This window comes from Salvelinus sp. IW2-2015, unplaced genomic scaffold (assembly GCF_002910315.2).
Source record: "Salvelinus sp. IW2-2015 unplaced genomic scaffold, ASM291031v2 Un_scaffold659, whole genome shotgun sequence".
NCBI lineage: Eukaryota > Metazoa > Chordata > Actinopteri > Salmoniformes > Salmonidae > Salvelinus > Salvelinus sp. IW2-2015.
Genome location: NW_019942591.1, coordinates 110,646 through 137,283, shown reverse-complemented (window position 1 = coordinate 137,283; position 26,638 = coordinate 110,646). Strand labels below are relative to the sequence as shown.

General features: G+C 44.8%; 1 protein-coding gene across 1 annotated transcript in view; it reads left to right on the top strand.

Moving 5' to 3' along the window:
* Positions 1-21,248, top strand: part of mrc2 (mannose receptor, C-type 2) — a 39,576-nt gene extending 18,328 nt beyond the window's left edge. Inside the window, 20 exon segments of the mRNA XM_070438284.1 lie at positions 1,236-1,351; positions 1,476-1,624; positions 1,952-2,172; positions 3,033-3,178; positions 3,594-3,690; positions 3,954-4,083; positions 10,697-10,729; positions 10,845-11,011; positions 11,367-11,535; positions 11,636-11,778; positions 12,022-12,136; positions 12,538-12,704; positions 12,921-13,029; positions 13,251-13,489; positions 13,725-13,890; positions 14,035-14,184; positions 19,537-19,656; positions 19,932-20,111; positions 20,298-20,321; positions 20,485-21,248. Of these exon segments, the coding sequence (XP_070294385.1) occupies positions 1,236-1,351; positions 1,476-1,624; positions 1,952-2,172; positions 3,033-3,178; positions 3,594-3,690; positions 3,954-4,083; positions 10,697-10,729; positions 10,845-11,011; positions 11,367-11,535; positions 11,636-11,778; positions 12,022-12,136; positions 12,538-12,704; positions 12,921-13,029; positions 13,251-13,489; positions 13,725-13,890; positions 14,035-14,184; positions 19,537-19,656; positions 19,932-20,111; positions 20,298-20,321; positions 20,485-20,705 (2,862 nt within the window). The 3' untranslated portion in view covers positions 20,706-21,248.
* Positions 21,249-26,638: the final 5,390 nt, after the last annotated feature.

Here is a 26,638-nt window from a genome sequence, read left to right as displayed (position 1 = left end):
ATCAGCCAGAAACCCTACCCCCAGACAACCCCACAAATGTGTTCACATTCACAAAAATACCCACACATAAATGAACCATATCCACAGGTCTCACATCTGGTGAACCCATCTCTCTTTTTCTCTCGCTCTCTCTCTCTCTGTCTCTCTGTCTGTCTCTTTGCAATTTCACAGACTGTAATTCTCTTCTTATCTTTGACTAGTTTCCCTCATGGTTGCGTGCTCTCCTCTCCTGCTATATTTCAACCCTCTCCTCCTGTTTAAAGGGTAAAAGCGTTTACTCAGGCAGAGGTATTACTGTTTGATCCTGATGCTTCAGTAATTTAGTGTTTATGTGCTCCCTCCATCCCTCACTAGACATGATGGATAGCCCAGCTAATGCCTCGTGGCAAATGAGTTACTGCTGTAAGCTTGGCTCCTGCTTGGCCAACTTCTCCGTGGAGTTGACTGCGTTGTGCGATTTTGTATGAGTTAATACTCGCCTTTTTTTTGAGTTAACTCAACGTCTGAAGAGAAGGTGTGAGACAACCAAGTTACGGACTTAATTGTTCTGCGGTTCTGCAGTTCTGTCGGAACAATAGGGTCTATGTGATCCATAGCTCATCGGCTCAGGGAACTGTAACACTCGAGATCCCCAGACAGTGTTGCATTGTGGGTCATGTGACAGGAGAGAGAGAGAGAGAGAAATAGATAACATACGCATCTGCCTCTCCAGTGTGATTCTCGTATAGAGGAGTGCTGCTCGCCAGCTGGAAGTATTTGAGGTTTCTCCAACCCTGCCAAGTGCAGTTGTGCAAACGCCTGAAGTTGGACTGAATCACACAAAGTGACCCCCCCCCCCCTCTCTCCATCTCTCACGTACGCACTCACTTCAACGCACACATTTACACGACTACACACTCAAACCCTTGAGACCTTTTTGTGTGTTGGCCGTGCTCTCGGTCTGTACACGTCTGCAGATAAGCACTGAGAGGAGAGAGAGAGAGCGGTGGAGAGAGAGCATAGCTCTGAGCCTGGACTTGTTCTGTCCTGCCCCGGGTTTATAAGTAGGGACAAATAATTGCCCTCTCCTCGTTAGCCATGTGTTGCTTATAGTACTTTATGCTTATACGTTCCCATCTCATCTGGTTGTGTTTTCATGCAAGTCTCTGGACATAGATAGATCTCTTTGGACAGTTAATATTTCTACGCCTACTCAACCTTTCTCGTCTCTCTCCCCTACCTCTCTCTCTCGTCAGGGCTGGAGATGGCACAGTCCGGCCTGCTACTGGGTGGGAGAGGAGCAGGTGACCTTCGAGGAGGGCAGGAAGGCCTGCGCTGGCAGCGGAGCTACCCTCATCACCATCACCAATAGGTACGCACACACACATGCGTTCCTGTACATACACTCATGCACGTACGCAAGCACGCACAGACACAAACACACATACCTAGTGTAACCTCTGACCCCTGAGCCTTTTCCATGTGCGTTGTTGTAGGTTTGAGCAGGCATTTGTCAACAGTCTGGTGTTTGGCCGTTCTGGGGATTCATTCTGGATAGCCCTGCTTGACCAGAACAGCCCCGGAAAATTCCACTGGCTCAGCGGGGATGAAGTGGCCTATACCAACTGGAACAGAGACCAGCCAGGTGGGACATGGACCTCTGTCTCTCTATCTGTCCACAGAGCTATCATGACGGACACGTTGGTCTTGTACTAGTCTTCAGGATACCTGTCTGTGCCATATTCCCAGAGCAAAGTCAAAACTAGATATGGTATAAACACTTATCTCTTGAGTATTCATTGTGGATAAATTGCCAATGACTTAATCAGGTGATTTGTTTACCGTTTCCATCACCATCTTTTGCCATGATCTCCACCATCCCCACTGGTGTGCCAGTCAGTCAGTTACTCCCAGACCCAGGCTCATACAACTACGTAACATAGACCACTCTCTCCCCCCTCTCCTCTGTCAGGAGGAAACATCAAAGGGGGCTGTGTAACCATGGAGACGGGCTACGCCACAGGCCTATGGGAGGTGAAGGACTGTGCGTCGGCCCGGGCTAAGTTCATCTGTAGACTGAACCAGGACACGTCCCTCAGCCCTGAGCCCCCCGCCCCGCACCCCACCCCCAGCCTCACTGGATCCTGCCCCAACGGGTGGAAGACAAACGGCAAGCTGCACCACTGCTACAAGGTATCCTACGCCTTTACCACTGCTTGATATTACTACACAGTGAAGAGGCGACTCCGGGATGCTGGCCTTCTAGGCAGAGTTCCTCTGTCCAGTGTATGTGTTCTTTTGCCCATCTTAATCTTTTCTTTTTATTGGCTAGTCTGAGATAAGGCTTTTTCTTTGCGACTTGAGAAAGCCAGCATCCCGGAGTCACCTCCTCACTGTTGACGTTGAGACTGGTGTTTTGTGGGTACTATTTAATGAAGCTGCCATTTGAGGACTTGTGAGGCGTTTGTTCCTCAAACTAGACACTCTAATGTACTTGTCCTCTTGCTTAGTTGTGCACCGGGGCCTCCCACTCTTTCTATTCTGGTTAGAGCCAGTTTGCACTGTTCTGTGAAGGGAGTAGTACACAGCGTTGTACGAGATCTTCAGTTTCTTGGCAATTTCTCGCATGGAATAGCCTTCATTTCTCAGAACAAGAATAGACTGACGAGTTTCAGAAGTAAATTCTTTGTTTCTGGCCATTTTGAGCCTATAATCAAACCCACAAATGCAAATGCTCCAGTTACTCAACTAGTCTAAAGAAGGCCAGTTTAATTGCTTCTTTAATCAGGACAACAGTTTTCAGCTGTGCTAACAACTTTTGAACGGTAGTGTATATTTTAAGGATATGTATTAGTTTAGTCAATATCGATATTACCATTTATTTGCCTCTAACGCCTCTGTGTGTGTGTTGTGTGTTGTGTGTTGGTGTGTGTGTGTGTGTTGTGTGTGTGTGTGTTTGTGTGTGTGTGTGTGTGTGTGTGTGTGTGTGTGTGGTGTGTGTGTGTATGTATGCGCGTGCCTGCCTGGTCTGCCTGCATGTGTGTGTATGCCAGGTGTTCGACTCAGCCCAGATGGACCAGAAGCTGAGCTGGCTGCAGGCCCACCTAGCCTGTCAGAGACACCATGGAGCCAACCTGCTGAGTGTCAGTGGCCCAGAGGAGGAGCACTTCATACTGCAGATACTACACGAAGCCTTTGGGTGGGTGGACACTCCACCTMGATCATGCATGGGTTGTATGAATGGGTCTCTATTACAGGGCCTAGACTGGATGGAGGGAGAATGTGGTTCTTATTTGAAAAGGGGATGGGTTTGTAATTTAAAGAGGGAATGTGGTGGTAATGATGAGGATGAAAATAATAAATATATATAAGAAGAATTTCGGGGGGTGCTTATATTTGTCCTGTTACACACAGCCTGTAATGGGAATGTTTTTTTGCATATCCCAACTCCCCCTGAGATACCCTCAGGGAGTGGGGTCACGGGCGAAGACTAGGATGCTGATGATGGTGATGATGATAGTAATGATGATGATGCTGCTGCTGATGATCATAATGACAATGAGGATGATGCCGACGACTCTGCTGCTGCTGATGATGATGATGATGGTCCACAGGGAGTCAGAGGACCATGAGCAACGCTGGTTCTGGATCGGCCTGAACCGCAGGAACCCCATGGACAACGGGAGCTGGAAGTGGAGCGATGGACTGGCCGTGAGTCACAGCATCACCATCCAGTCATCCAGCCACAGCATTACATCACAGCATGGACCTAATTCGAGTAGCCAAACCACAGCACTATCTATTATTGACCCAGCTTAACACAGCGACCTTGATTTACCGATAGCTACAGCCCAGCTGCAACAACATACAGCCTCTTGCACCATATACGTGTGCCTCAAAGCTTAGAGATATAGCTACCTGCTTTTCAAGCTCATTTTGTAACGTCCTCTAACCCATCTTCCTCTGTATGTCAGTATACGTACCAGAACTTTGGGCGTTACTACTACAACGTCCGTCAGTGTGCAGCAGCAGACCTGGGCACCATGACCTGGCTGGCCATGCGCTGTGACTCTGGACTGGACTGGATCTGCAAGATCCCCAAAGGTAACAGCAAGACAACGGAACCACACATAGACACAGATACAGTCACAAAGCAGTGCTACTGCTGTATACAGACACTATAGAGACACGCTGACACAAGGGGCCCTTGTTATTGCCTGAAAGCTTTCATTTTGAATATTCAAGTCTGTGTTATGTAGTGCTGAGCGATTAACCCCCAACATTTTTTATATCGGTTATTTAACAACTAATTGTCTGACGTCGGTTCAATTACTTGAATTCCATTTAGTTTTTTTGGGGGGGGGTGGGGGGGGGTGGAGCCTAATGCACCGTTTCTCTGGAGAGAAATCAAATACTTCAGGAGAGAAATCCAGTCAATAACTATGTGGGATGTTGAAGGGAGTTGTTACCGGCCGGCTCGATTCGGTCTTATGTAGCAAAATTTGGAAATTGTGTTTTTTACATTGGATAAAAAAGTAGAGACTCGGAGCTTGAACATTTGATGTCTTGCACTGCAAGTCAGCGCTTAATTTGTAACTCGGGAGGTGCTGGAACAAAAATGGAGCACGAGAGGGGGGTTGAAGAGTTTTTGAGGTACCGGAACTCATGAGAAAATAAAACCACCTTTATAATAAAGCGTTGCATGTATATCATCACATTTGCGTAGTGACATCGAGCAGTAGAGTCGAGGCACTTGCAGAAGTTGTACACATTGGGGAACATTTTTGTAGACTAGGGTCCGGTAAGAATGTGGCCTTTTCTAAACACATTTCATGCAATTCTAAGTGACGGGAGACTTTGGCAGGATATTTTTAATACAGCACAAATGAGAATCTGAGATCAACAAAAATGACCTAGGCCTAGGTGTGTGGAGACGCATGTTGTAGGCTACAATATGAGGAGGAAATTACAGTCCTAAAAATACTTTCCAGTTTCACTGACTCACCCAATGACATGCAGCTCAATTGCTGGTGATGGCCGATCCGCTCGTGCCTAAAGCCTGTCTCTCGCTTGTTTAACTTTGTAAAACAATATTTGGAAGTTGATCAAATATGTTGGTAGCCTGCAACATAGTCTTCTCTTTTCAGCAGGAGCCATTTGCTTTCCAACCTCTGTTTTCCCTCGATTGTATTTGTCTGTTTTGTCTGCATGCTGCTTGTTCACTGACAAATTTGCCACTCGTTCACGACTGTAGGCTATTCCTTGTTATTGGGCAACAATCCACAAGAAGCTATTGATCCTTCTCATGGTGTAGTAGGCTATTCGGAATGATTTCATTTATTTATGAACAGACAGCAGTTATTCTAGAATCCTTCTATAAGGAAATAAATTATGAAGTGCAACGCTTGAGAGATGAGAGTTGCAGGCTCATGTCTATCAGAGCAGAGAGGGAGAGAGAAAATAGAAAGTGAATCTCATCCTAGTTACATATGTAAGAGATACAGGCATGCTTCTCACACAGCCACCACCCGTTCGTCTCACACATAGAGTAGGTTACAATGTTGCACCACGTTTGTTTGTGGGGGCAGGAGAATTAACGAAGAGGCAACTCGAATGAACTTCGATCGCTTTTATTCACATTTTTACATTGCAATTTTTTACCGGATTCGGCCAAATTGGTTCGGGATCAAAATAGTCCAAAACAGTGAGGTCCCGGATCCTGTTCCATTAGCTCGAATTAAGCACTGGTTACAGTTGAGGAACAATAGGAAAGTAATTCTGCTTTGGAAGTTGATAAACTTGTAACACCACTTTTGAGAAAATGGCCCTTGAATGTTTTGGTACACCTACAGGAGAGCTCTTCTTTATCTACACCCATTTAGCATTGTTCACACCCTCTTAAGCCTTAGCCCCACCCATCTCTTTAAAGATTCACATGTGAGGCCATGTGCTAAACAGAGTGAGTACAGTAGTGTACTAAACAACCAAAGATTTTAAGACTAAAGGATGGTTTATACTACCTCTATCGACAGTTGTTGCAGTGACATCATGAATATTCTATTCAATATTCTATTATCTTGTCGATGTCGTTATGAAAAAGTATAAACACAAACATGAGCAGTCTGGTGGCCTAAAATAGCATAACTTGTCTATTTTAACACCAATAAACCCATCTGTTTAAAAATTAATTTAGTATATGTCAATCTAGCAAACTAGGCAACTAAAAGCAACTTTCGAAACAATGTTTTGGTTTGTTAAGTTGTTAAGTTAGCTAGCTAGCCAGTTCAAATAATGACCATATCATATAGCTGACGTCTTAACTTTAGCTAATTTTTATTCATTATTACAGGAAAGTAAACTCAAAACAAGATCATTATTTACAAGTTATTGGCGAGCTAATGACAGAAAATAGCTTACGGTCACAAATAAAAGCAGGACATTCTACCTGAGAATTTTAGAACTTGGACACTGTCTTGTTGGCCTAACATCATATACTAATTTGACATTGGTGCAGGTCATGTTGTTCTCACATTACCGTCTCTGGTAAATACACACTATATCAAATAAAATCTAAGTGTATTTGTCACATGCACAGGATACAGAAAGTGTAAACGGTACAGTGAAATGGTTACTTGTATAGTTGAGTCTTTTGTTTAGACATGTAGCTAGCTAGCTAAATAAAGAACCATAATCCCAACTCATAATATTACTACCATGCATGAATCTGCAGGTAGCTAACACTAAACAACTAGGTTTAAAGATAGCTAGCTAGTTCACATTAGGCTATATAACTAGCAATGCAAATGGCTCTGAGATACAAATAATATTACTACACAGATCATACACGTAGTGTTAGCTAGTGAGCCATCCAGATAATGTTAGCTAGCTAGCTAACAGTGCGCTTCAACATGCAATGAAAACAACTTTATGACAAAATGAGAGAAACGAATAATATCTGAAAATGTAGCTAGACAGGTGTTTAGCTTCTCCCTCCCTGTTACAGATGCCATGGTTGTCCTTAGTTTGAAGATGTCATCCAGAGACAGGTGTTTTATACAACAGCGTTCCTTTTTGACTTCCTCCGCCTATTTGAACGGCAGAATTTTCAAACGGCAGAATCTCCTTAGCTATCATACTCTGCTTCCACCCGACATTCCACTGATTTCAAAACTCGCTTCATCTTGAAAGTGGAGAGCATTAGCAACACTTTTGCCGTTTTTCGTGATATCTTTCAAAAAAGCTGCGTTAAAAAGTATTACCTACACATACTGAGCAGCTCATGTTATACAGTCGTGGCCAAAAGTTTTGAGAATGACACAAATATTAATTTTCTGCTGCCTCAGTTTGTATGATGGTAATTTGCATATACTCCAGAATGTTATGACGAGTGATCAGATGAATTGCACTTAATTGCAAAGACCCTCTGCAATGCAAAATCCCAAAAAACACTGCATTTCAGCCCTGCCACAAAAGGACCAGCTGACATCATGTCAGTGATTCTCTCGTTAACACAGGTGTGAGTGTTGACGAGGACAAGGCTGGGGATCACTCTGTCATGCTGATTGAGTTCGAATAACAGACTAAAAGCTTCAAAAGGAGGGTGGTGCTTGGAATCATTGTTCTTCCTCTGTCAACCATGGTTACCTGCAAGGAAACACGTGCCATCATCATTGCTTTGCACAAAAAGGGCTTCACAGGCAAGGATATTGCTGCCAGTAAGATTTCACCTAAATCAACCATTTATCGGATCATCAAGAACTTCAAGGAGAGCGGTTCAATTGTTGTGAAGAATGCTTCAGGGTGCCCAAGAAAGTCCAGCAAGCGCCAGGACCGTCTCCTAAAGCTTATTCAGCTGCGGGATCGGGCACCACCAGTACAGAGCTTGCTCAGGAATGGCAGCAGGCAGGTGTGAGTGCATCTGCACGCACAGTGAGGCGAAGACTTTTGGAGGATGGCCTGGTGTCAAGAAGGGCAGCAAAGAAGCCACTTCTCTCCAGGAAAAACATCAGGGACAGACTGATATTCTGCAAAAGGTACAAGGATTGGACTGCTGAGGACTGGGGTAAAGTCATTTTCTCTGATGAATCCCCTTTCCGATTGTTTGGGGCATCCGGAAAAAAGCTTGTCCGGAGAATACAAGGGGAGAGCTACCATCAGTCCTGTGTCATGCCAACAGTAAAGCATCCTGAGATCATTCATGTGTGGGGTTGCTTCTCAGCCAAGGGAGTGGGCTCACTCACAATTTTTCCTAAGAACACAGCCATGAATAAAGAATGGTAACAACACATCCTCCGAGAGCAACTTCTCCCAACCATCCAGGAACAGTTTGGTGACGAACAATGCCTTTTCCAGCATGATGGAGCACCTTGTCATAAGGAAAAAGTGATAACTAAGTGGCTCGGGGAACAAAACATCAATATTTTGGGTCCATGGCCAGGAAACTCCCCAAACCTTAATCCCATTGAGAACTTGTGGTCAATCCTCAAGAGGCGGGTGGACAAACAAAAACCCACAAATTCTGACAAACTCCAAGCATTGATTATGCAAGAATGGGCTGCCATCAGTCAGGATGTCGCCCAGAAGTTAATTGACAGCATGCCAGGGTGGATTGCAGAGGTCTTGAAAAAGATAGTCAATACTGCAAATATTGACTCTTTGCATCAACTTCATGTAATTGTCAATAAAAGCTTTTGACACTTATAAAATGCTTGTAGTTATACTTCAGTATTCCATAGTAACATCTGACAAAAATATCTAGACACTGAAGCAGCAAACTTTGTGGAAATGAATATTTGTGTCATTCTCAAAACTTTTGGCCACGACTGTAGACAAAAGCCTGTTACATGGCAGACCAATCCGAACTCTCGGCATTCCAGCCCATCCATTATCTCAGCCAATTATGGCTAGCCGGAAGATTCCTGTCTTTTCCGTGTCTAAACCAACTAGGCTCGTAAATTAACAATTGTATTCGTATTTACAGATAGCAAACGCGTTTGTTATTAAGGCACATAAAGGTTCACATGTTCCAGAAGGCATTTCTGCTAAAAAAAAACGCATTTTGATAAAAAAAATTATGTTTACGTTCAAATGTCTCTCCTGTGAAGCAGTGACGCGCAACATACGCCTAGTTTCCTGAAATTAGATGTTGTGGAAATTCTTACACAGGGACACTCAAAGTCAATTTTAAATTAATCGTTGTCTATTGACACTGTGCTGGAGAGGTTCCAACAAACCTAATGCACCATAGTGGAATGTCTGCTGGGGCAGTCCCAGCAGTTGTCTTATATACGACTTTACACAGACAAGTTATATTTGCATGATTTAGCATAATTCATTCATCATTACCGTCTTGCTTCATTCATGCGACCGACCAATACTGGTTCATAACATGTGACATACCAATACCTCACAAGGCTTCTTCTCTCTAAGCTGAGACCTTGAAACTAAGATATCTTTCGTTCTCAAAACAAAGGTCTGGGCGTACTGCCAAATTGCAGCTACTGATAGTGAGGATTCGTTCAGTCAGTGTCACGATCGTCATTATGAATGGACCAAGGTGCAGCGTGGTAGGAGTACATTTTCCTTTAATAAATTAACACCGAACAAAAACAACAAACTACCAAACGAAACGTGAAGCTAATAATAGTGCTGACATGCAACTATCCATAGACAAGATCCCACAAAGGGGAAATGGCTGCCTAAATATGATCCCCAATCAGAGACAACGATAAACAGCTGCCTCTGATTGGGAACCATAACAGGCCAACATAGACACACAAACACCTAGATGACCGACTCTAGTCACACCCCGACCCAACCACCATAGAGAATAAGAAGCTCTCTATGGTCAGGGTGTGACAGTCAGTCACTTGCATGAACACAGAAATTGGTTTACAGAAAAGCACAAACATGCAACATAGAATTTGGTAGATAGAAAAGCACAAGTATAACATTTCCATCACAGAGTCACATATTCAACCTAGTTCAGCACAAAACATGTGGTAATTAACTACAATGACCATAATCCACTGCGCCAGTTTTTTCTGACTCGGACAAAGACAGGATCAGAGAAGAAGAGGCAAGCGAGAGGTTTCACTCTCGCCCAAATCGGTCCAAAATAAGCCCAAAATAAGGACAATTCCTTCAACCTCATGGCTTGGTTTTTGCTCTGACATGCACTGTCAACTGGTGGACCTTATATAGACAGGTGTGTGCCTTTACAAATCATGTCCAAATAATTGAATTTACCACAGGTGGACTCCAATCAAGTTGTAGAAACATCTTAAGGATGCACAATGGAAACAGGATGCACCTGAGCTCAATTTCGAGTCTCATAGCAAAGGGTCTGAATACTTAAAACCTGTTTTCACTTTGTCATTATGGGGTATTGTGTGTAGATTGATGAGGAAACAAATGTATTTAATCTATTTTAGAATAAGGCTTATAACATAATAAAATGTGGATAAAGGGAAGGGGTTTAATACTTTCCGAATGCACTGTACACTCCTGAAATATTGTATTATTTCATAGTAATTTCCTACTTTTCTCTTGACGTCTACCCAATGTGGACCTGACAAGACAATGGAATATTTTCAATGTTTTGGCAATCGAAAACCCGAAACCGAACCGACCTCAAAAAACACTAATCACTCAGCACTAGTGATATGCATTTGTTCTGAATTATGAGTTCAGACCACTTTTTGTTTTGTGTTTTCAGGAAAAGTTGATCAGGATCCAAACCCCACTGAAGGTCAGTTTGAAAACCACACTCCTCTCATTGTCTCTGTTATTTTTATAGTCTTCCATCATAACCCACTACCACCAACTTTTCTTCTCTTTCTCCTATTTCTCCTCATCCCCCCCAGCCCCCACTGCCAGTGAGTGGGTGGGCTTCCAGGAGGCAGAGTATAAGTTCTTTGACCACCGGTCTACGTGGGACCAAGCCCAGAGGATCTGCTCCTGGTTCGATGCTTCTCTGGCTTCCATCCACTCTTCTGCGGAGGAGGTTTTCCTTGCCAACACACTGCACAAGGTACCACACACAAGCTTTTATAAAAACCTTACAACAACTTTATCACTCTTCATAAAGTAACACATCCACTGCTGAGAAGAAGGCCTTCCTGGCTGACATACTGCACAAGGTGCGCTACATAACCTTTATAACCCTTCATAAATCAAGTTATAACCGTTTTATAGCTACTTCGTGTTCATGAAGAACGTAACAGGATTAAACACCCACGTGGGCACTTTCATATCTCTACAAAAGGTACCAGCCACCACGTGTTGTTTTATCCAAGCTAATAGTCTATGCTGTACTGTACATCGCTGCATGTCACTGGAGGTCAAGTGTGTACGACTAGAGGCCGTGTGTGTTTTCTCACCTGCAGATGACCAAGGTAGAGGGGGACCACTGGTGGGTGGGGCTTCATACGTATGAGAACGATGGCCGTTTCCACTGGTCAGACCACTCTGTGCTCAACTATGTGTCCTGGGCTTTCGGCAGGCCACACCCACTCAGCCGCGACCGCAAGTGTGTCCACATGTCAGTCAGCAAAGGTGAGGATTGTGGGATGCTGTAATGTTTGTCCCGTAAATAGCATATTTAGTGTTTGTTTTTTTAACAATATTTAATCTTTCATTCTAAAACATTCTACAGCGGAGTGGGCAGATCAGAAATGTCACTCAGACCTGCCCTACATCTGTAAGAGAGTGAATGTCACAGGCACTATCCCACCCACACCCTCCATCCCCCTGCCCCTCGCGGGCTGCCCCGATGGCTGGGCCCCCTTCCTGCACAAGGTAGGGCTTCTGGGTTATGTAGTTTCTACTGTGCTGATGAAGATATGCCAGTTACATGAATGCGACATTACGGTGTTATGTTATGATTTGATCTTCCATTTTAGCCTCTCAGTTGTTACCAGATCTCACATTAGATCTCAAACAGACCTCTGACCTGAGGGACTGGTTTCTCCTGGGTTATGTTATGTGTGAGAGCATGATGGTCCTTCCTGACCTCTGACCTTCCTGTGTGTGTGTGTGTAGTGTTATAAGGTGTTTGGTCATGAGGAGAGCCGGAGGGCCACATGGTCAGGAGCCAGGCTCATGTGTGAGTCACAGGGAGGAGCCTTGGCTGTGGTACCCAATCACGTGGAGCAAGGTAGTTTTATACTCACTCACGCACGCACGCACGCACACACAACCAAACAAACACACGCACGGTTTCACATACACACACAAGGGCAAACACACACATACACCATCAATAAACATCAGTGGTTCCCAAACTGTCGGGCGGTCGGCAGAGGGGGGGCGGAGAGGTAGGGGGAGATGAACATACAGGAAAACATACTTTTTAAGGAACTCAGTCGGTCTTTCAACTTACTCTTGAAAGTTTCGAAATTGGGTGATGCATCAGCAGTTTTGCTCTTGTCATGTCAGTTATTGCCTTAGAGAGCTTTTTGTAACTTGTCCCAGTTCCCCAACGATGAAAGAGGGGCATGATTTGATTGAAAAAGTTTGGGAAGCACTGAATAACATCATGCATGCTGTCTCCCACAGCCTTTGTCACCACTCTGCTGTCCAACGTGAGTTTTGACCTGTGGGTGGGGCTCACGTCTGACTCTAAAGGCCACTTCCAGTGGGCTCGTCCTGGACTCCTCAGCTACACCAACTGGGCCTCTGGAGAACCCCTGGACAACAGTGGACCACTCCACAACAAGGCTCCGGTACATACCACCCTGGTCTAATCCTTTTCTGTATTAATCCAGTCTTTGGTGGCATCCCAAATGGCACCCTATTCCCTACATAGTGCACTACTTCAGAACCAGGGTACTAGTCAAAAGTAGTTCACTATATATGTAACATGGTGCCATTTGGGACGCATATTTGGTCCGTGGGTCCAGTCTTTGTCATGTCCATTGTTCGTCATTGTCACCTGACAGAGGAACTGTGTGGTGATGATCCATGGGAACCCAGCTAAAAATACTGGCATGTGGGCATCCCGGGCCTGTGAGATGGAGAAACATGGCTACATCTGCCGGAAGAAACAAGGTACAGGACATGTCACAACTCCAAACGGCACAGCCACTCGCAATTCAACAGTGCATAACATAACTAACCAGTGAATTATGTAACGGACAAGCATTCCTGTGTGAATCTAGTACATAGTACTGTACCTACTGAAACACATACCTGATATATTAAACAGTTGTGTTTATATCAGTCAGCAGAAACAGTTTCCTTTATATACTGATATATCTTTGTCTCCTTAGACCCAGCTCTGCCCCCTGGCGCTGCCCTCCTGCCCTCCTCCCTGTCGGGAGCCCTGGACCTGGGTGGGGTGTCGTACCGCATAGTGAAGAAGCGCCTGGACTGGATGGGGGCGTTGCATGTGTGCGAGTCTCTGAACGGGACGTTGGCTTCAGTGAGAGACCCCTACCAACAGGCTTACCTCACACTGCTGATGAACAGCCTACACCTCCCAGCATGGATCGGCCTTTACAACAATGGGGTGAGGCCCTGGACATGACAAGCTAGGAGGAGTAATGCACATCTACGAGATCTTTTATTGGTTTGTTTTGATATAACAACATGGTAACATGTAGGGTGAGATCACTGTATCACGACAAATCAATATTACATTGATATAATCAGATCTTCAAAAGATTGATTTAACTAGATTGACCAATGAGGTAAGACTTGGGGTCAGAAGATTAGGATTAACTCCTCCTCTGTTCCACACTCAGGGACGGAGCTTCAGCTGGTTGGGCGAGGAGGACCTGAGTTACACTGCCTGGCGGGTTGGGGAGCCTAATACACTGTCTGGATGTGGTCACATGACCACGGTGGGGCAGTGGACTATGACCCCCTGTGACGCTAAACTGGATGCTGCCATCTGTCAGATTAATACAGGTGTGTGTGTGCGCATCCGTGTGTGTAATACAGTATATGAACATGTGTGTATATAATGTGTGTAAGCCCTGTCCTCTCTCTCTCTCTCTCTCTCTCTCTCTCTCTCTCTCTATCTCTCCAACACCCCCCCCCCCCCCCCACCAGAGGAGGCTTTGGTGCACAAGTGGAGTTTCCCAGGACAGTGCCCTCACTCTCTGGGCGACTGGGCCTGGGTGCCTTTCAGGAACCACTGCTACTCCTTCAACCTGCAGAACCTCCGGCTGCAGACCGACGCCCACTCCTCCTGCAGGAAGGGTAAGAAGGACACTCTGTCAACTGCCAATCACACAGTCCAGATATGACCTTAGTCAGCCAGACACTCCTTAGTCTCGATACATGTACATTGAGTGTGTCCCAAATGGCACCCTTTTCCGTATGTAGTACACTACTTTTGACCAGAGCCCTATAGAGAATAGGATGCCATTTTGGACGCACAACAGTGGATTCCGTGACGTGGTTAGATTTTAGCAGCAAGGACCGCTATTTCTTGTCCTGGAATCCCGCTTAACTGACAGGTTTCAAGTCTGCTTGAAAGCTGCTAGCCATCAAGCTAACAAAGTTAGTCCCAGATTAGTTTTCCAATGGGCCCCTTTTGTCCGGAGAAGTGAATGAACGGTGCCAGCCCTGTAGGATCTGCTGAGGATTATAGGCTTGAGGTGGCTTCCTTGATTACGCAGGTCGCCAGCCTACGTAAAAAACTAGAGAAAACGGAATGTTCACCTTTCCTACGCCGGTGGCTGGACGGCGTTCGGCCTTGTCGGATGCATCTCCGACCTTGTCGTTTGTCGTGATCCGACTGGCCGGTGTTGTTCGTTCGCCAGGGGAGCCATCTCCTGCCTCTCCTCCCCCTTCTGATAGCGGAGTCGAAGGAGCACAGCAAGAGGAGCATGGCAATCAACGATGGTCGCATGTCTCGAGCCGTGGAACCAAAGACAGTGCTTACTCCTACTCCTTTCCCTACGATTTTGAAGTTGACCCCTGCAACCTTCCGGCCCTGCTCTGGATTGCTGTTTATTTTCAGAGCCACATTCCTGTAAAGCTTAGAGAGGACATAATGTTGAATACTGTTGAAGTAATATGGCTACAGGTTCATCTGCCTCACCTAAAGACCATTCTTGTGGGAAGCTGCTATAGACCACCAAGTGCCAACAGTCAGTATCTGGATAACGTGTGAAATGCTTGATAATGTATGCGATATCAACAGAGGTATATTCTCTGGGTGTTTTAAATATTGACTGGCTTTCATCAATCTGCCCACTCAAGAAAAAGCTTCAAACTGTAACCAGGTTCAGGTTATCAGTCAACCTACCAGGGTAGAATGAAATCATCAACATGTATTGATCACATCTTTACTAATGCTGCAGAAATGTGCATTGCAGAAATGTCCATTGGATGTAGTGATCACAATATAGTAGCCATATCTAGGAAAACCAAAGTTCCAAAGGCTGGGCCTAATGTAGTGTATAAGAGGTCATACAATAACTTTTGTAGTGATTCCCATGTTGTTGATGTAAATAATATTTGTTGGTCCATGGTGTGTAATGAGGAGCAAACAGACGTTGCACTTGACACATTTATGAAATTGCTTATCCCAGTTACTTATAAGCATTAAGAAAATTACTGTAAAACCGGTATATCCCTGTGGATTGATGTTGATTTGAAAAATTGTATGGTTGAGAGGGATGAGGCAAAAGGAATGGCAAATCAGTCTGGCTGCACAACCGATTGGCAAACGTACTGCAAATTGAGAAATCATGTGACTAAACTGAATAAAAAAGACGAAACTACACTATGAAACAAAGATAAATTACATAAAGAATGATAGTAAATTGCTTTGGAGCACCTTCAATGAAATTTTGGGAAAAAAGGCAAACTCAGCTCCATCATTCATTGAATCAGATGGCTCATTCCTCACAAAACGGACTGATATTGCCAACTACTTTAATGATTTTTTTAATTGGCAAGATTAGCAAACTTAGGCATGACATGCCAGCAACAAATGCTGACACTACACATCCAAGTATATCTGACCAAATTATGAAAGACAAGAATTGTAATTTTGAATTCTGTAAAGTGAATGTGGAAGAGGTGAAAAAATTATTGTCTATCAACAATGAAAAGCCGCCAGGGTCTGACAACTTGGATGGAAAATTACTGAGGATAATAGCGGACGATATTGCCACTCCCATTGGCCATATCTTCAATTTAAGCCTACTAGAAAGTAGGTGCCCTCAGGCCTGGAGGGAAGCAAAAGTCATTCCGCTACCTAAGAATAGTAAAGCCCCCTTTACTGGCTCAAATAGCCAACCAATCAGCCTGTTACCAACCCTTAGTAAACTTCTGGAAAAAATTGTGTTTGACAAGATACAATGCTATTTTACAGTAAACAAACTGACAACAGACTTTCAGCACACTTATAGGGAAGGACATTCAACAAGCACAGCACTTACACAAATTACTGATGATAAAAAGATTGTGCGGGCTGTTTTGTTAGACTTCAGTTCGGCTTTTGACATTATTGATCATAGTCTGCTGCTGAAAAAACGTATGTGTTATGGCTTTACACCCCCTGCTATATTGTGGATAAAGAGTTAACTGTCTAACAGAACACAGAGGGTGTTATTTAATAAATGAACAAAACAAGAAACACAAACAGCGCACCGTCATGGAACGGCAACAATGACGACTGGGGAAGAAAACAAAGAGAGTGACATATAAAGGGCAGGTGATCAAGGAGGGGATGGAGTCCAGGTGAGTGTCATTATGCGCGTAACGCTGGTGACAGGTGTGCGCCCTAACGAGCAGCCTGGTGACCTAGAGGCCGGAGGGGAGCACACGTGACAGGACCTCCTCCCCGACGCGCGACGCCGACCAAGATGACAATCCCGGGGATCAGGAGCGGAACGGTCACCTCTGCTAAGGCGCAGGAACCTGTCGATCTGGCTGAGGCACGGGAGCATGACGACCTAGAGCCCCGGAGAGAGAGCATACGTAACAGTACCCCCTCCCCGGCTCCGGCTGCAGGACGCCAACCGAAGGGATGATCCGGAGCGGACCGGTCGCCTCCGCTGAGGCACAGAAACCTGACGAACCGGCTGAGACCTCCTGGTTGCCTCCGCTGAGGCACAGAAACCTGACGAACCGGCTGAGACCTCCTGGTTGCCTCGGTTGAGGTACAGGAACCTGTTCACCCAGTTTAGGCATGGGAGCCTACAAACCGGCTGAGGCAGGTAGCGCTGGCTCCAATACCCGGACCCGACATCACCTCCAACACAAAAACAAAAAACTCTCTGATGCTTCCCTTTGTTGAGTCGTCATTCTGTAACGATGTACGCTGAGAGTCAGGAAGCAAGTTCAGGGAGTGAATACATTTAATAAATAAATGAACAAAACAAGAAACACAAACAGCGCACCGACATGAAACAGGAACAATGACGACTGGGGTAGAAACCAAAGGGAGTGACATATATAGGGCAGGTGATCAAGGAGGGGATGGAGTCCAGGTGAGTGTCATTATGCGCGTAACGCTGGTGACAGGTGTGCGCCCTAACGAGCAGCCTGGGGACCTAGATGCCAGAGTTGACTGTTTAAACAACTAGCACACAGCTCAGACTTTTTATTTTATTTCATCTTTATTTAACTAGGCAAGTAAGTTAAGAACACATTTTTATTTACAATGACAGCCTACCCCATCCAAACCCTAACCTGGATGACACTGGGCCAATTGTGCGCCACCCTATGGGACTCCCAATCACGGCCGGTTGTAATACAGCCTGGAATCAAACCAAGGTCTGTAGTGACGCCTCTAGCACTGAGAGGAAGTGCCTTAGACCGCTGCGCCACTGGGGAGCCCTGAGACACCCATGGACACCTATGCATAACCCACAAGACATACCACCAGAGGTCTCTTCACACTCTTCACAGAACAGACTATGGGAGGCGCACAGTACTACATAGAGCCATGACTAGATGGAACTCTATTCCACATCAGGTAACTGATGCAAGCAGTAGAATCAGATTTAAAAAACAGATAAAAATACACCTTATGGAACAGCAGGGACTGCGAAGCAACACAAACATAGGCACAGACACATGCATACACACAGATGATAACATACGCACTATACACACACATACACATGGATTTTCTGTTGTAGATATGTGGTTGTGGAGTAGGGGCCTGAGGGCATACACTTAGTGTGTTGTGAAATCTGTTATGAATGTATTGTAAATAAATTGTATACCTGCCTTCATTTTGCCGGACCCTAGGAAGAGTAGCTGTTTCCTTGGCAGCCGCTAATGGTGATCCATAATAAATACAAATACAGTCTCTATATATAGCTAATGGGGATCCATAATAAATACAAATGCAGTCTCTATATATAGCTAATGGGGTGTCACGGCTGTCTTCCTCTTCTTCCTCTGAAGAGGTGTAACAAGGATCGGACCAATACGCAGCGTGGTAGGTATCCATGTTTTAATATAGAAAACTGAACTATGAACACCAATACAAAACAATAAACGTGAACAAACCGTAACAGTCCCGTGTGGCACAAACACTGACACAGGAAACAATCACCCACAAAATACCCAAAGAACATGGCTGCCTAAATATGGTTCCCAATCAGAGACAACGATAAACACCTGCCTCTAATTGAGAACCAATCTAGCCAACCATAGACTTACATAAACACCTATAATGAACACAACCCCATAACTCTACAAAAAAAACCCTAGACAGTACAAACACCCTAGACGAGACAAAAACACGCAAACCACCCTCGTCACACCCTGACCTAACTAAAATAATAAAGAGAACAAAGATAACTAAGGCCAGGGCGTGACATGGGGATTACTAATAAATACAAATACAGTCTCTATATATAGCTAATGGGGATCCCTAATAAATACAAAATACAGTCTCTATATATAGCTAATGGGGATCCATAATAAATACAAATACAAACAGTCTCTATATGTGACACTTTACATGCACATTGTGACACTAAAAGATCACAGAGTACATTACAGCTCTTTCCACTCAATCGCTGTTGTCACGGAGAGAGCTTTCAGCGCTCAGCACTGACGTCAATGACCAAATACGTCAATAAGTCTAAATTAGCAGTGATTCATTGAGCTGTTATTGAAATGCACTCGCTTTATTATCTCCTGATTTCCCACTTTCATTTTCCTTATCATCCCTCTCTTTCCTTGTTTCACACCTCCCTCTGTCTGTCAACTCCTCTCTGACCGCATTTAATTATCTCAATATGGTTATCTGATCTTCTCTCGCTCTCTCTCTCTCTCTCTCTCTCTCTCTCTCTCAATTCAATTCAATTCAATTCAAGGGGCTTTATTGGCATGGGAAACATGTGTTAACATTGCCAAAGCAAGTGAGGTAGATATTATACAAAAGTGAAATAAACAATACAAATTAACAGTAAACATTACACATACAGAAGTTTCAAAACAATAAAGACATTACAAATGTTATATTATATATATACAGTGTTGTAACAATGTACAAATGGTTAAAGCACACAAGTTAAAATAAATAAGCATAAATCTCTCTCTCTCTCTCGCTATACCCCCCTCTCTCCCCTCCAGTGGGTGGCCAGCTGCTGTCAGTCCTGGATGAAACAGAGAATGGCTTTGTGTGGGAGCACATCCAGGGCTACCAGGAGCAGGCCCACGGAGCCTGGCTGGGTATGACCTTCAACTCCAAAGGTAAGGAGCTCCTCAGGATGTACACAGTGAAAAGTATACACAGATGACTCCAACTGTTAAAAACATGTAAATATCATATACTGCAAGGTCATATAATCTAATGGGCACTGTAAGAAGAGTAATTTGTCAAAGTGACATATGCTATCCATATACTCATTCATATATTACATACATGATTTGTACACACCTTTTTGCATTAAGGTATTCCAGGGCTATTTCAAGATATTCTTCAGACAGGTGTGTGTGTGTGTGTTGTTCCTGGTGTTGTCCTGCAGGGGGCAGTCTGATGTGGTCTGAGAGTGCAGAGGTGAAGTTCACTAACTGGGAGGTGCAGGGCACCAACCTGAGCATGCTGTTTCCCAACACCTGCTTCTGGATCCAGAGCAACACAGGCCTTTGGAAACCAGGCACCTGCAAGAACCGCACACACGGAGTCATCTGCAAACGGCCACGCAGTAAGGAAGGCCTCACCCTGTAGCGCAGACAAATAACACTATGGACAATGTCATACATGTAGAGTGATACAAAGCATGATACAGTGATAGCAAAGCTGTATAACCACTTACTGTGCTTCATTTATAACTGCAAACAGCAATCTCTGAGCTGACAACACAACTCGAATGTTATCTTTTCCGTTGCAGGTGCTGAGGCTTTGGCGGTAGTCTGTAAGTATGGTTAGGATATCCTATGTTGTTTGTTCAAGTCATCAAATGTTAGATTTGTTTAAATCGGTAATGCTAATCTGTAAAAAAAAAAAAAAAAAAATAGTCCCTCTCTTCCTCTCTCCCGCTCTCACTCTTTCTCCCCCTCCCTCCCTGTTTGTCTCAGCTGAAGAGGACCACCTGCCCACTCTGATTGTGATCATGGTGACGGGTCTGGTGTTGGTGATCCTCATTGCGGGCGTGATCTACCTGTACCGCCGGCACCAGGCAGGCTCCCGGGGATCTTACGAGGGGGCGCGCTACAGCCGCACCAAGTCCAACCCCTCCGAACAGGCCGAGAAGAACATCCTGGTGTCTGACATGGAGCTCAACGAGCAGCCGGAGTAGCACAGCCAACCAGGACTGGCCCCTCCCCCCGGGGCAGGAGACACCTGGGAGTACCTAATACTGTCTGACTGATACACATTCTGCTTCTACGTTTTATGTCCCTGTTCTGTTTGAAAAGATGTTGAAGATGCTGAAGGTCTGTGCTGTGTGGAGCGCAGCAGATGCTAATCAAATTCCATTTAAACAGTCATTCTCCAAAGGGGTTAATAATATGCAAATTACAATATGAACTGCTTTTCTTAGTAGTATAGCAATAATGTTTCTGATGTCAGTTTCACATTTCATTTCAAACAAGTTCCTGTTTCTGGTCGCTAAGTCTAAAAGGCAGATGCCAAAAGCCAAAGACAAAGGCTTTGCGACAGTTCTTCCCTTGTCAGGAGACTCAGTATCATCCAAATATCAACACAGCCTCCATCGAGACCATGACAGTATTTACCTGAGGTTAACTTCAGGTTTGTTTTGTATATTTCCTTTTGGTTTGTTTGTGTGTTTTTTTTGTCCAGTGCAGCTGTAGTGAATCTGTAGTGAATCCTCCTAAATCTGGTTGTTGTAGTGAAGCTTTTGTTGTTGCCCGTCCCCTTCCCTCCCTCCCTTCTGTTCTGACTGACACGTCAGCAGAGCCTGGTTGGAAAGCAATACTTACTTCGGTGTGAAAGAGAAGAGGACAGTGATTTTTAGAGTGATGATTTTAGAGTCATTTTAAAGGGTCCCTGGCCTGTTCACCACAACTGCACATACAGTTGTCTCTTATACACATCTAGATGTGTATAAGAGACAGGTCCCCTTCCCTCCCTCCCTTCTGTTCTGACTGACACGTCAGCAGAGCCTGGTTGGAAAGCAATACTTACTTCGGTGTGAAAGAGAAGAGGACAGTGATTTTTAGAGTGATGATTTTAGAGTCATTTTAAAGGGTCCCTGGCCTGTTCACCACAACTGCACATACAGTAGGAGAGAGAGAGGGGGAAGGGGACAGAAATTTGACTTGATACAGACTGATACCGTCTTTTGTTGTCTTGGCACAGTGTGATGGGGTCGATAAGGGTATGACACCCATTATATTTCAGTGTGTAACATTCTAGAAGGTTTTAGAGGGGTTTGTTTTAGTACTTTCTACCACCATCATGAGCAGAACCAACATTTATTACTTTAAGTAACTGTCCAGTGTTTCCAGATTTCTATGAAGTAGGACCTAAAATGAATTACAAAATGAGTGAAATAGTTTTCCTTAAAAAAAATTGTAATTAGGTATGTTAAAAAGCAGCTTTTCTGTGTTGGAATGGTGTGGGAGTATATCGGGTCATAAAACAAATTCATGCAGTAGAGTAGACCGCTGATTGGCCAGCACATCCTCCTCAGGAGGATGAAATCATCTTCTATGAGGAAGTAGCAAGCGTTTTTTAAACAGTCTGTTTGAGATACAGATTTGAGGTGCGGTTTTTGAAGTATTTTTTCTCCAATTCATGCTTTGACCACAAATACGAGTATAGGATAAGTCAACAACATTACTTGGTTATGAGTTAACAGAAGAGAAAAAAAGTGAGATTTTCACTAGACAGTTACTTTTTGTTGATCTTGTCTCACCGCTGCAACTCCCCCACGGGCTCAGGAGGGGCGAAGGTCAAGTCATGCGTCCTCCAAAAGATGACCTGCCAAACCACACTTCTCAACACCCACCTGCCAGCTACACTGTTCAACTAATTACTCAAGTCAGCATGCAGGCACCCAGTCTGCCACAAGAGCGCAATGACTCAAGTAAAGCCCCCCGGCCAAACCCTCCACGGACAATGTTGGGCCAATTGTACGCCGCCCTATGGAACTCCCGGGCATGAACAGTTGTGACACAGGCTGGTATTGAACCTGGGCCTGTAGTGGCACCTCAGGAGGCCTCTAGTCAGTTACTTTAAGCAAAGGACAGTGCATTCACTCCTTTGTTTATGCATTATTACTAAGGTACTTTTCAATTGTTTTTGTGTTATTTCCTTCCTTTGACTTTTGGATGGGTAACATGGTGTAAAGTATGTGAACGTCTGTGTTAGTCTCATGACTGGTATGGATGGTTAGGTTTCCCATGTTAATGTCTGTGTTTGTTGGTGGTACGATTACACACTGACCTGCAGCCATGGAAAACATACCCTATATATACAAAGTATGTGGACACCCATTCAAATTAGTGGATTCGGCTATTTCAGCCACACCCGTTGCTGACCGGTGTATAAAATCAAGCACACAGCCATGCAATCTCCATAGTCAAACATTAGCAGTAGAATGGCGTTTCTGAAGATCTCAGTGACTTTGATGCCACCTTTCATCAAATTTCTTCCCTGCTAGAGCTGCCCCGGTCAACTGCAAGTGCTGTTATTGGGAAGTGGAAACGTTCAGGAGCAACAACGGCTCAGCCGCGAAGTGGTAGGGCGCACAAGCTCACAGAATGGGACCGCAGAGTGCTGAAGCGCGTAGTGTGTAGAAATCGTCTGTCCTTGGTTGCAACACTCACTACTGAGTTCCAAACTGTAACTGTAAGCAACGTCAGCACAAGAACTGTTCGTCAGGAGCTTCATGAAATGGGTTTCCATGGCCAAGCAGCCGCACACAAGCCTAAGATCACCATGCGCAATGCCAAGCGTAGGCTGGAGTGGTGTAAAGCTCTCCGGCATTGGACTCTGGAGCAGTGGAAACGCATTCTCTGGAGTGATGAATCACGCTTTACCATCTGGCAGTCCGATGGACGAATCTGGGCTTTGGCGGACGCCAGCAAAATGCTACCTCCCCGAATGCATAGTGCCAACAGTAAAGTTTGGTGGAGGAGGAATAATGGTCTGGGGCTGTTTTTTCAGGGTTCAGGCCCCATAGTTCCAGTGAAGGGAAATCTTAACGCTACAGCATACAATGACATTCTAGACGATTCTGTGCTTCCAACTTTGTGGCAACAGTTTGGGGAAGGCCCTTTCCTGTTTCAGCATGACAATGCCCTTGTGCACAAAGCTAGGTCCTCACCTCAACCCCATCGAACACCTTTGGGATGAATTGGAACACCGACTGCTTGCCAGGCCTAATCGCCCAACATCAGTGCCCAACCTCAATAATGCTCTTGTGGCTGAATGGAAGTCCCAACATCTAGTGGAAAGCCTTCCCAGAAGAGTGGAGGCTGTTATAACAGCAAAGGGGGGACCAGCTCCATATTGATGCCCAGGATTTTGGAATGAGATGTTCGATGAACAGGTGTCCACAAACTTTTGGACATGTCATGGAACTTAGGTCACCTGTAGGTCATTCACTTGAAAGTGACACATCTGACATGAGTCAACATGTACAATACCAGTCAAAGGTTTGTACACACCTACACATTCCAGGGTTTTTCTTAATTTTTGACTTTTTTCTACATTGTAGAATAATAGGGTAGACATCAAACTATGAAATAACACACATGAAATCATGTAGTAACCAAAAAAGTGTTTAAAAAAAACAACAGGACAATTTTTGGTTGATAGATGATACCATATATGTTATTTCATAGTTTTGATGTCTTGACTATTATTCTACAATGTAGAAAATAATAAAAATAAAGAAATACCCTTGAATGAGTCCAAACTTTTGATTGGTACTGTATATACAGTATTACAGTTCTGGATGTTGCAACAAACTTGTCGTTTGTATGTGGTATGTTCCACAAGGTACTAGAGAACCTTACTTAAGGGGTAACCTCTATATCAATGCGAAACACAGCTAGGAAAACCAAAGAACTAGTTTGAAAAGGGAAATGATCCACCACGTACTTTAAATATTTAGAAATAGAAAGGTCATCTCATCCATCTTATTTCCCCTTGTCATGTCTTAACCTTGTGTTGTACATTATTGGGTGGAGGAAAGTAAGGTTTCTAACAGAGCACAACTAGATTCAATGCAGGGAATCAACCAAAACCCTAACTTCTGGGTTCCCATTTGAATAGGAGGCAAAAACAGATGTTTTCTTCCCCCACATAACATTCCTCCTACGGTTCCCTCCTTCTCATGACCGGATTTCTGTCCTCCTGCTCCGTGGAATTCTTTGGAGAATTTTGAGATAGAAACTCTCGGTGGGCCAATGAGCCACGCTTCGAAACCAGCTCTTTTCTGCTCTGTAAAGTGGACAAATGGGGCTGAGGAGAGAGAGGGGGAGGGAAGATGGAAGGAGATGGAGGGGGTGGGGGGGGTGATCGTGTGTGTGTGTGTTGTCATCTCCAACTGTGGAATGTTGAGTGGACAAGAAGAACTCAGTGGCAGGTCTGGAACCAATCAGAGCAAAAGAGCTCAGGGCTGAAAGAGAAGGGTGAGAAAATGGGGGGAGAGAGAGACTGACAGGCAGGCACGTATGGGGAAAGAAAGGGGCAGGGAGGGAGGAATGGAGATGAGAGAAGAGAAGTGACATGTCATAGGTTCACCCTGCCTCCTAGTGGAGGGTTGCTGTAGCACCCTGCTTCCAAACGACTGCCTAACTGGTTGTAATGAATTTGAGCTGCCTACAAGTTGGAGATGCCTACGAAGTGATGATGTGTGAGTCTGGCTCTGATGTACTACCCTTTCTGGGACTGACAGTGTGACTGTGGTGGGCTTTTAACATTTGAATCCCTGTGAAGAAAGGTTTAAATAAGCACCTGTTTTGATTTTTTAAATATTTGTTGTTTTTATATGAAATTAATAAAATATATGTCGGCTAAATGACTGTCAATAGAATTATTTCATAAGTTGTTGGTACTTTAGTTACACCATTATATGCACATTATTGTGGGGGGACGAGATGTTTATGGTTGCCTTGTTATATCATGACTGAACTATGACTGAAATAGTTGTGATGTTGAAGAACCGCCACCAGAGGGCAGGTCTTGCTCACAGTAACAGCTTGACTGTGTTTCAAATGAGTTCCTCACTCTCCTGGTCTGGTGCTTCATATGCTCTCTCTCTCTCTCTCTCTCTCTCTCTCTCTCTCTCTCTCTCTCTCTCTCTCTCTCTCTCTCTCTCTCTCTCTCTCTCTCTCTCTCTCTCTCTCTCTCTCTCTCTCTCTCTCTCTCTCTCTCTCTCTCTCTCTCTCTCTCTCTTTCTCTCTCTCTCTCCACCCCATACATATCTACTGTATGTTTATGTGTGCTTGAATTTCTGCAGGTGTGTCTCCATCCAGTCTGGCCAGACTCTTAGTTCAGGCTGTGATCCTGATCTGCCACACCTCATTGGAGGAGAATGGAAGGAGGGCCTCTACCTTTGCTCTGGCAGGGACTCCTTCTGCCTTCAGGCACCAATAGCTTGTCTATGTGCGGCCTGCCTGTTGCAGCTGATCTGGAAGTGAGGCATTGTGGTTGGCTACCCCTAGCTGTAGCTGGAGCACTAATGTCTAGCCCTGATCTGTTTCGCCTGTCCTAGTGGTTGTCTCCACACCCTCCAGGTCGCCCATCTTCCCCACTTATCCCCTGGGTATTTATACCTGTGTTTCCTGTCTGTTTGTGCCAGTTCGTCTTGTTTGCCAAGCTTACCAGCGTTTGTCCTGTCGGCACCTGTCTTTTCCCAGGCTCTCCTTTCTCTGGTTTTTAACCCTTGCCTGTCCTGACCCTGTACCCGCTCGACTGACCACTTTGGCTGTCCCTGCCTGCCGTCCTGTACCTTTGCTCCTACTCTGGATTATTGACCCCTACCTGCCTTGACCTGTCGTTTGCCTGTCCAGTCTGCACTTGGGTCTTACCTTGATACTTGATAACTAATGTGCTGTGAGCCATTGTAATGAGTTCAACTGGAGCCCTTTAAGACTGAGACAATCAGTGTGTCAGACCAGGTGTGCCAGCCAAGTGGACATGAGGCCCGACGGCTCTATCCACTGGCCAGGTGTACACTGTTTGGCAAAGGATTTGACCTAGGTGTCTGTCCAGAGTTTGTTCCATAGACCAATGGACCAAGGGGTGTAGTGATTA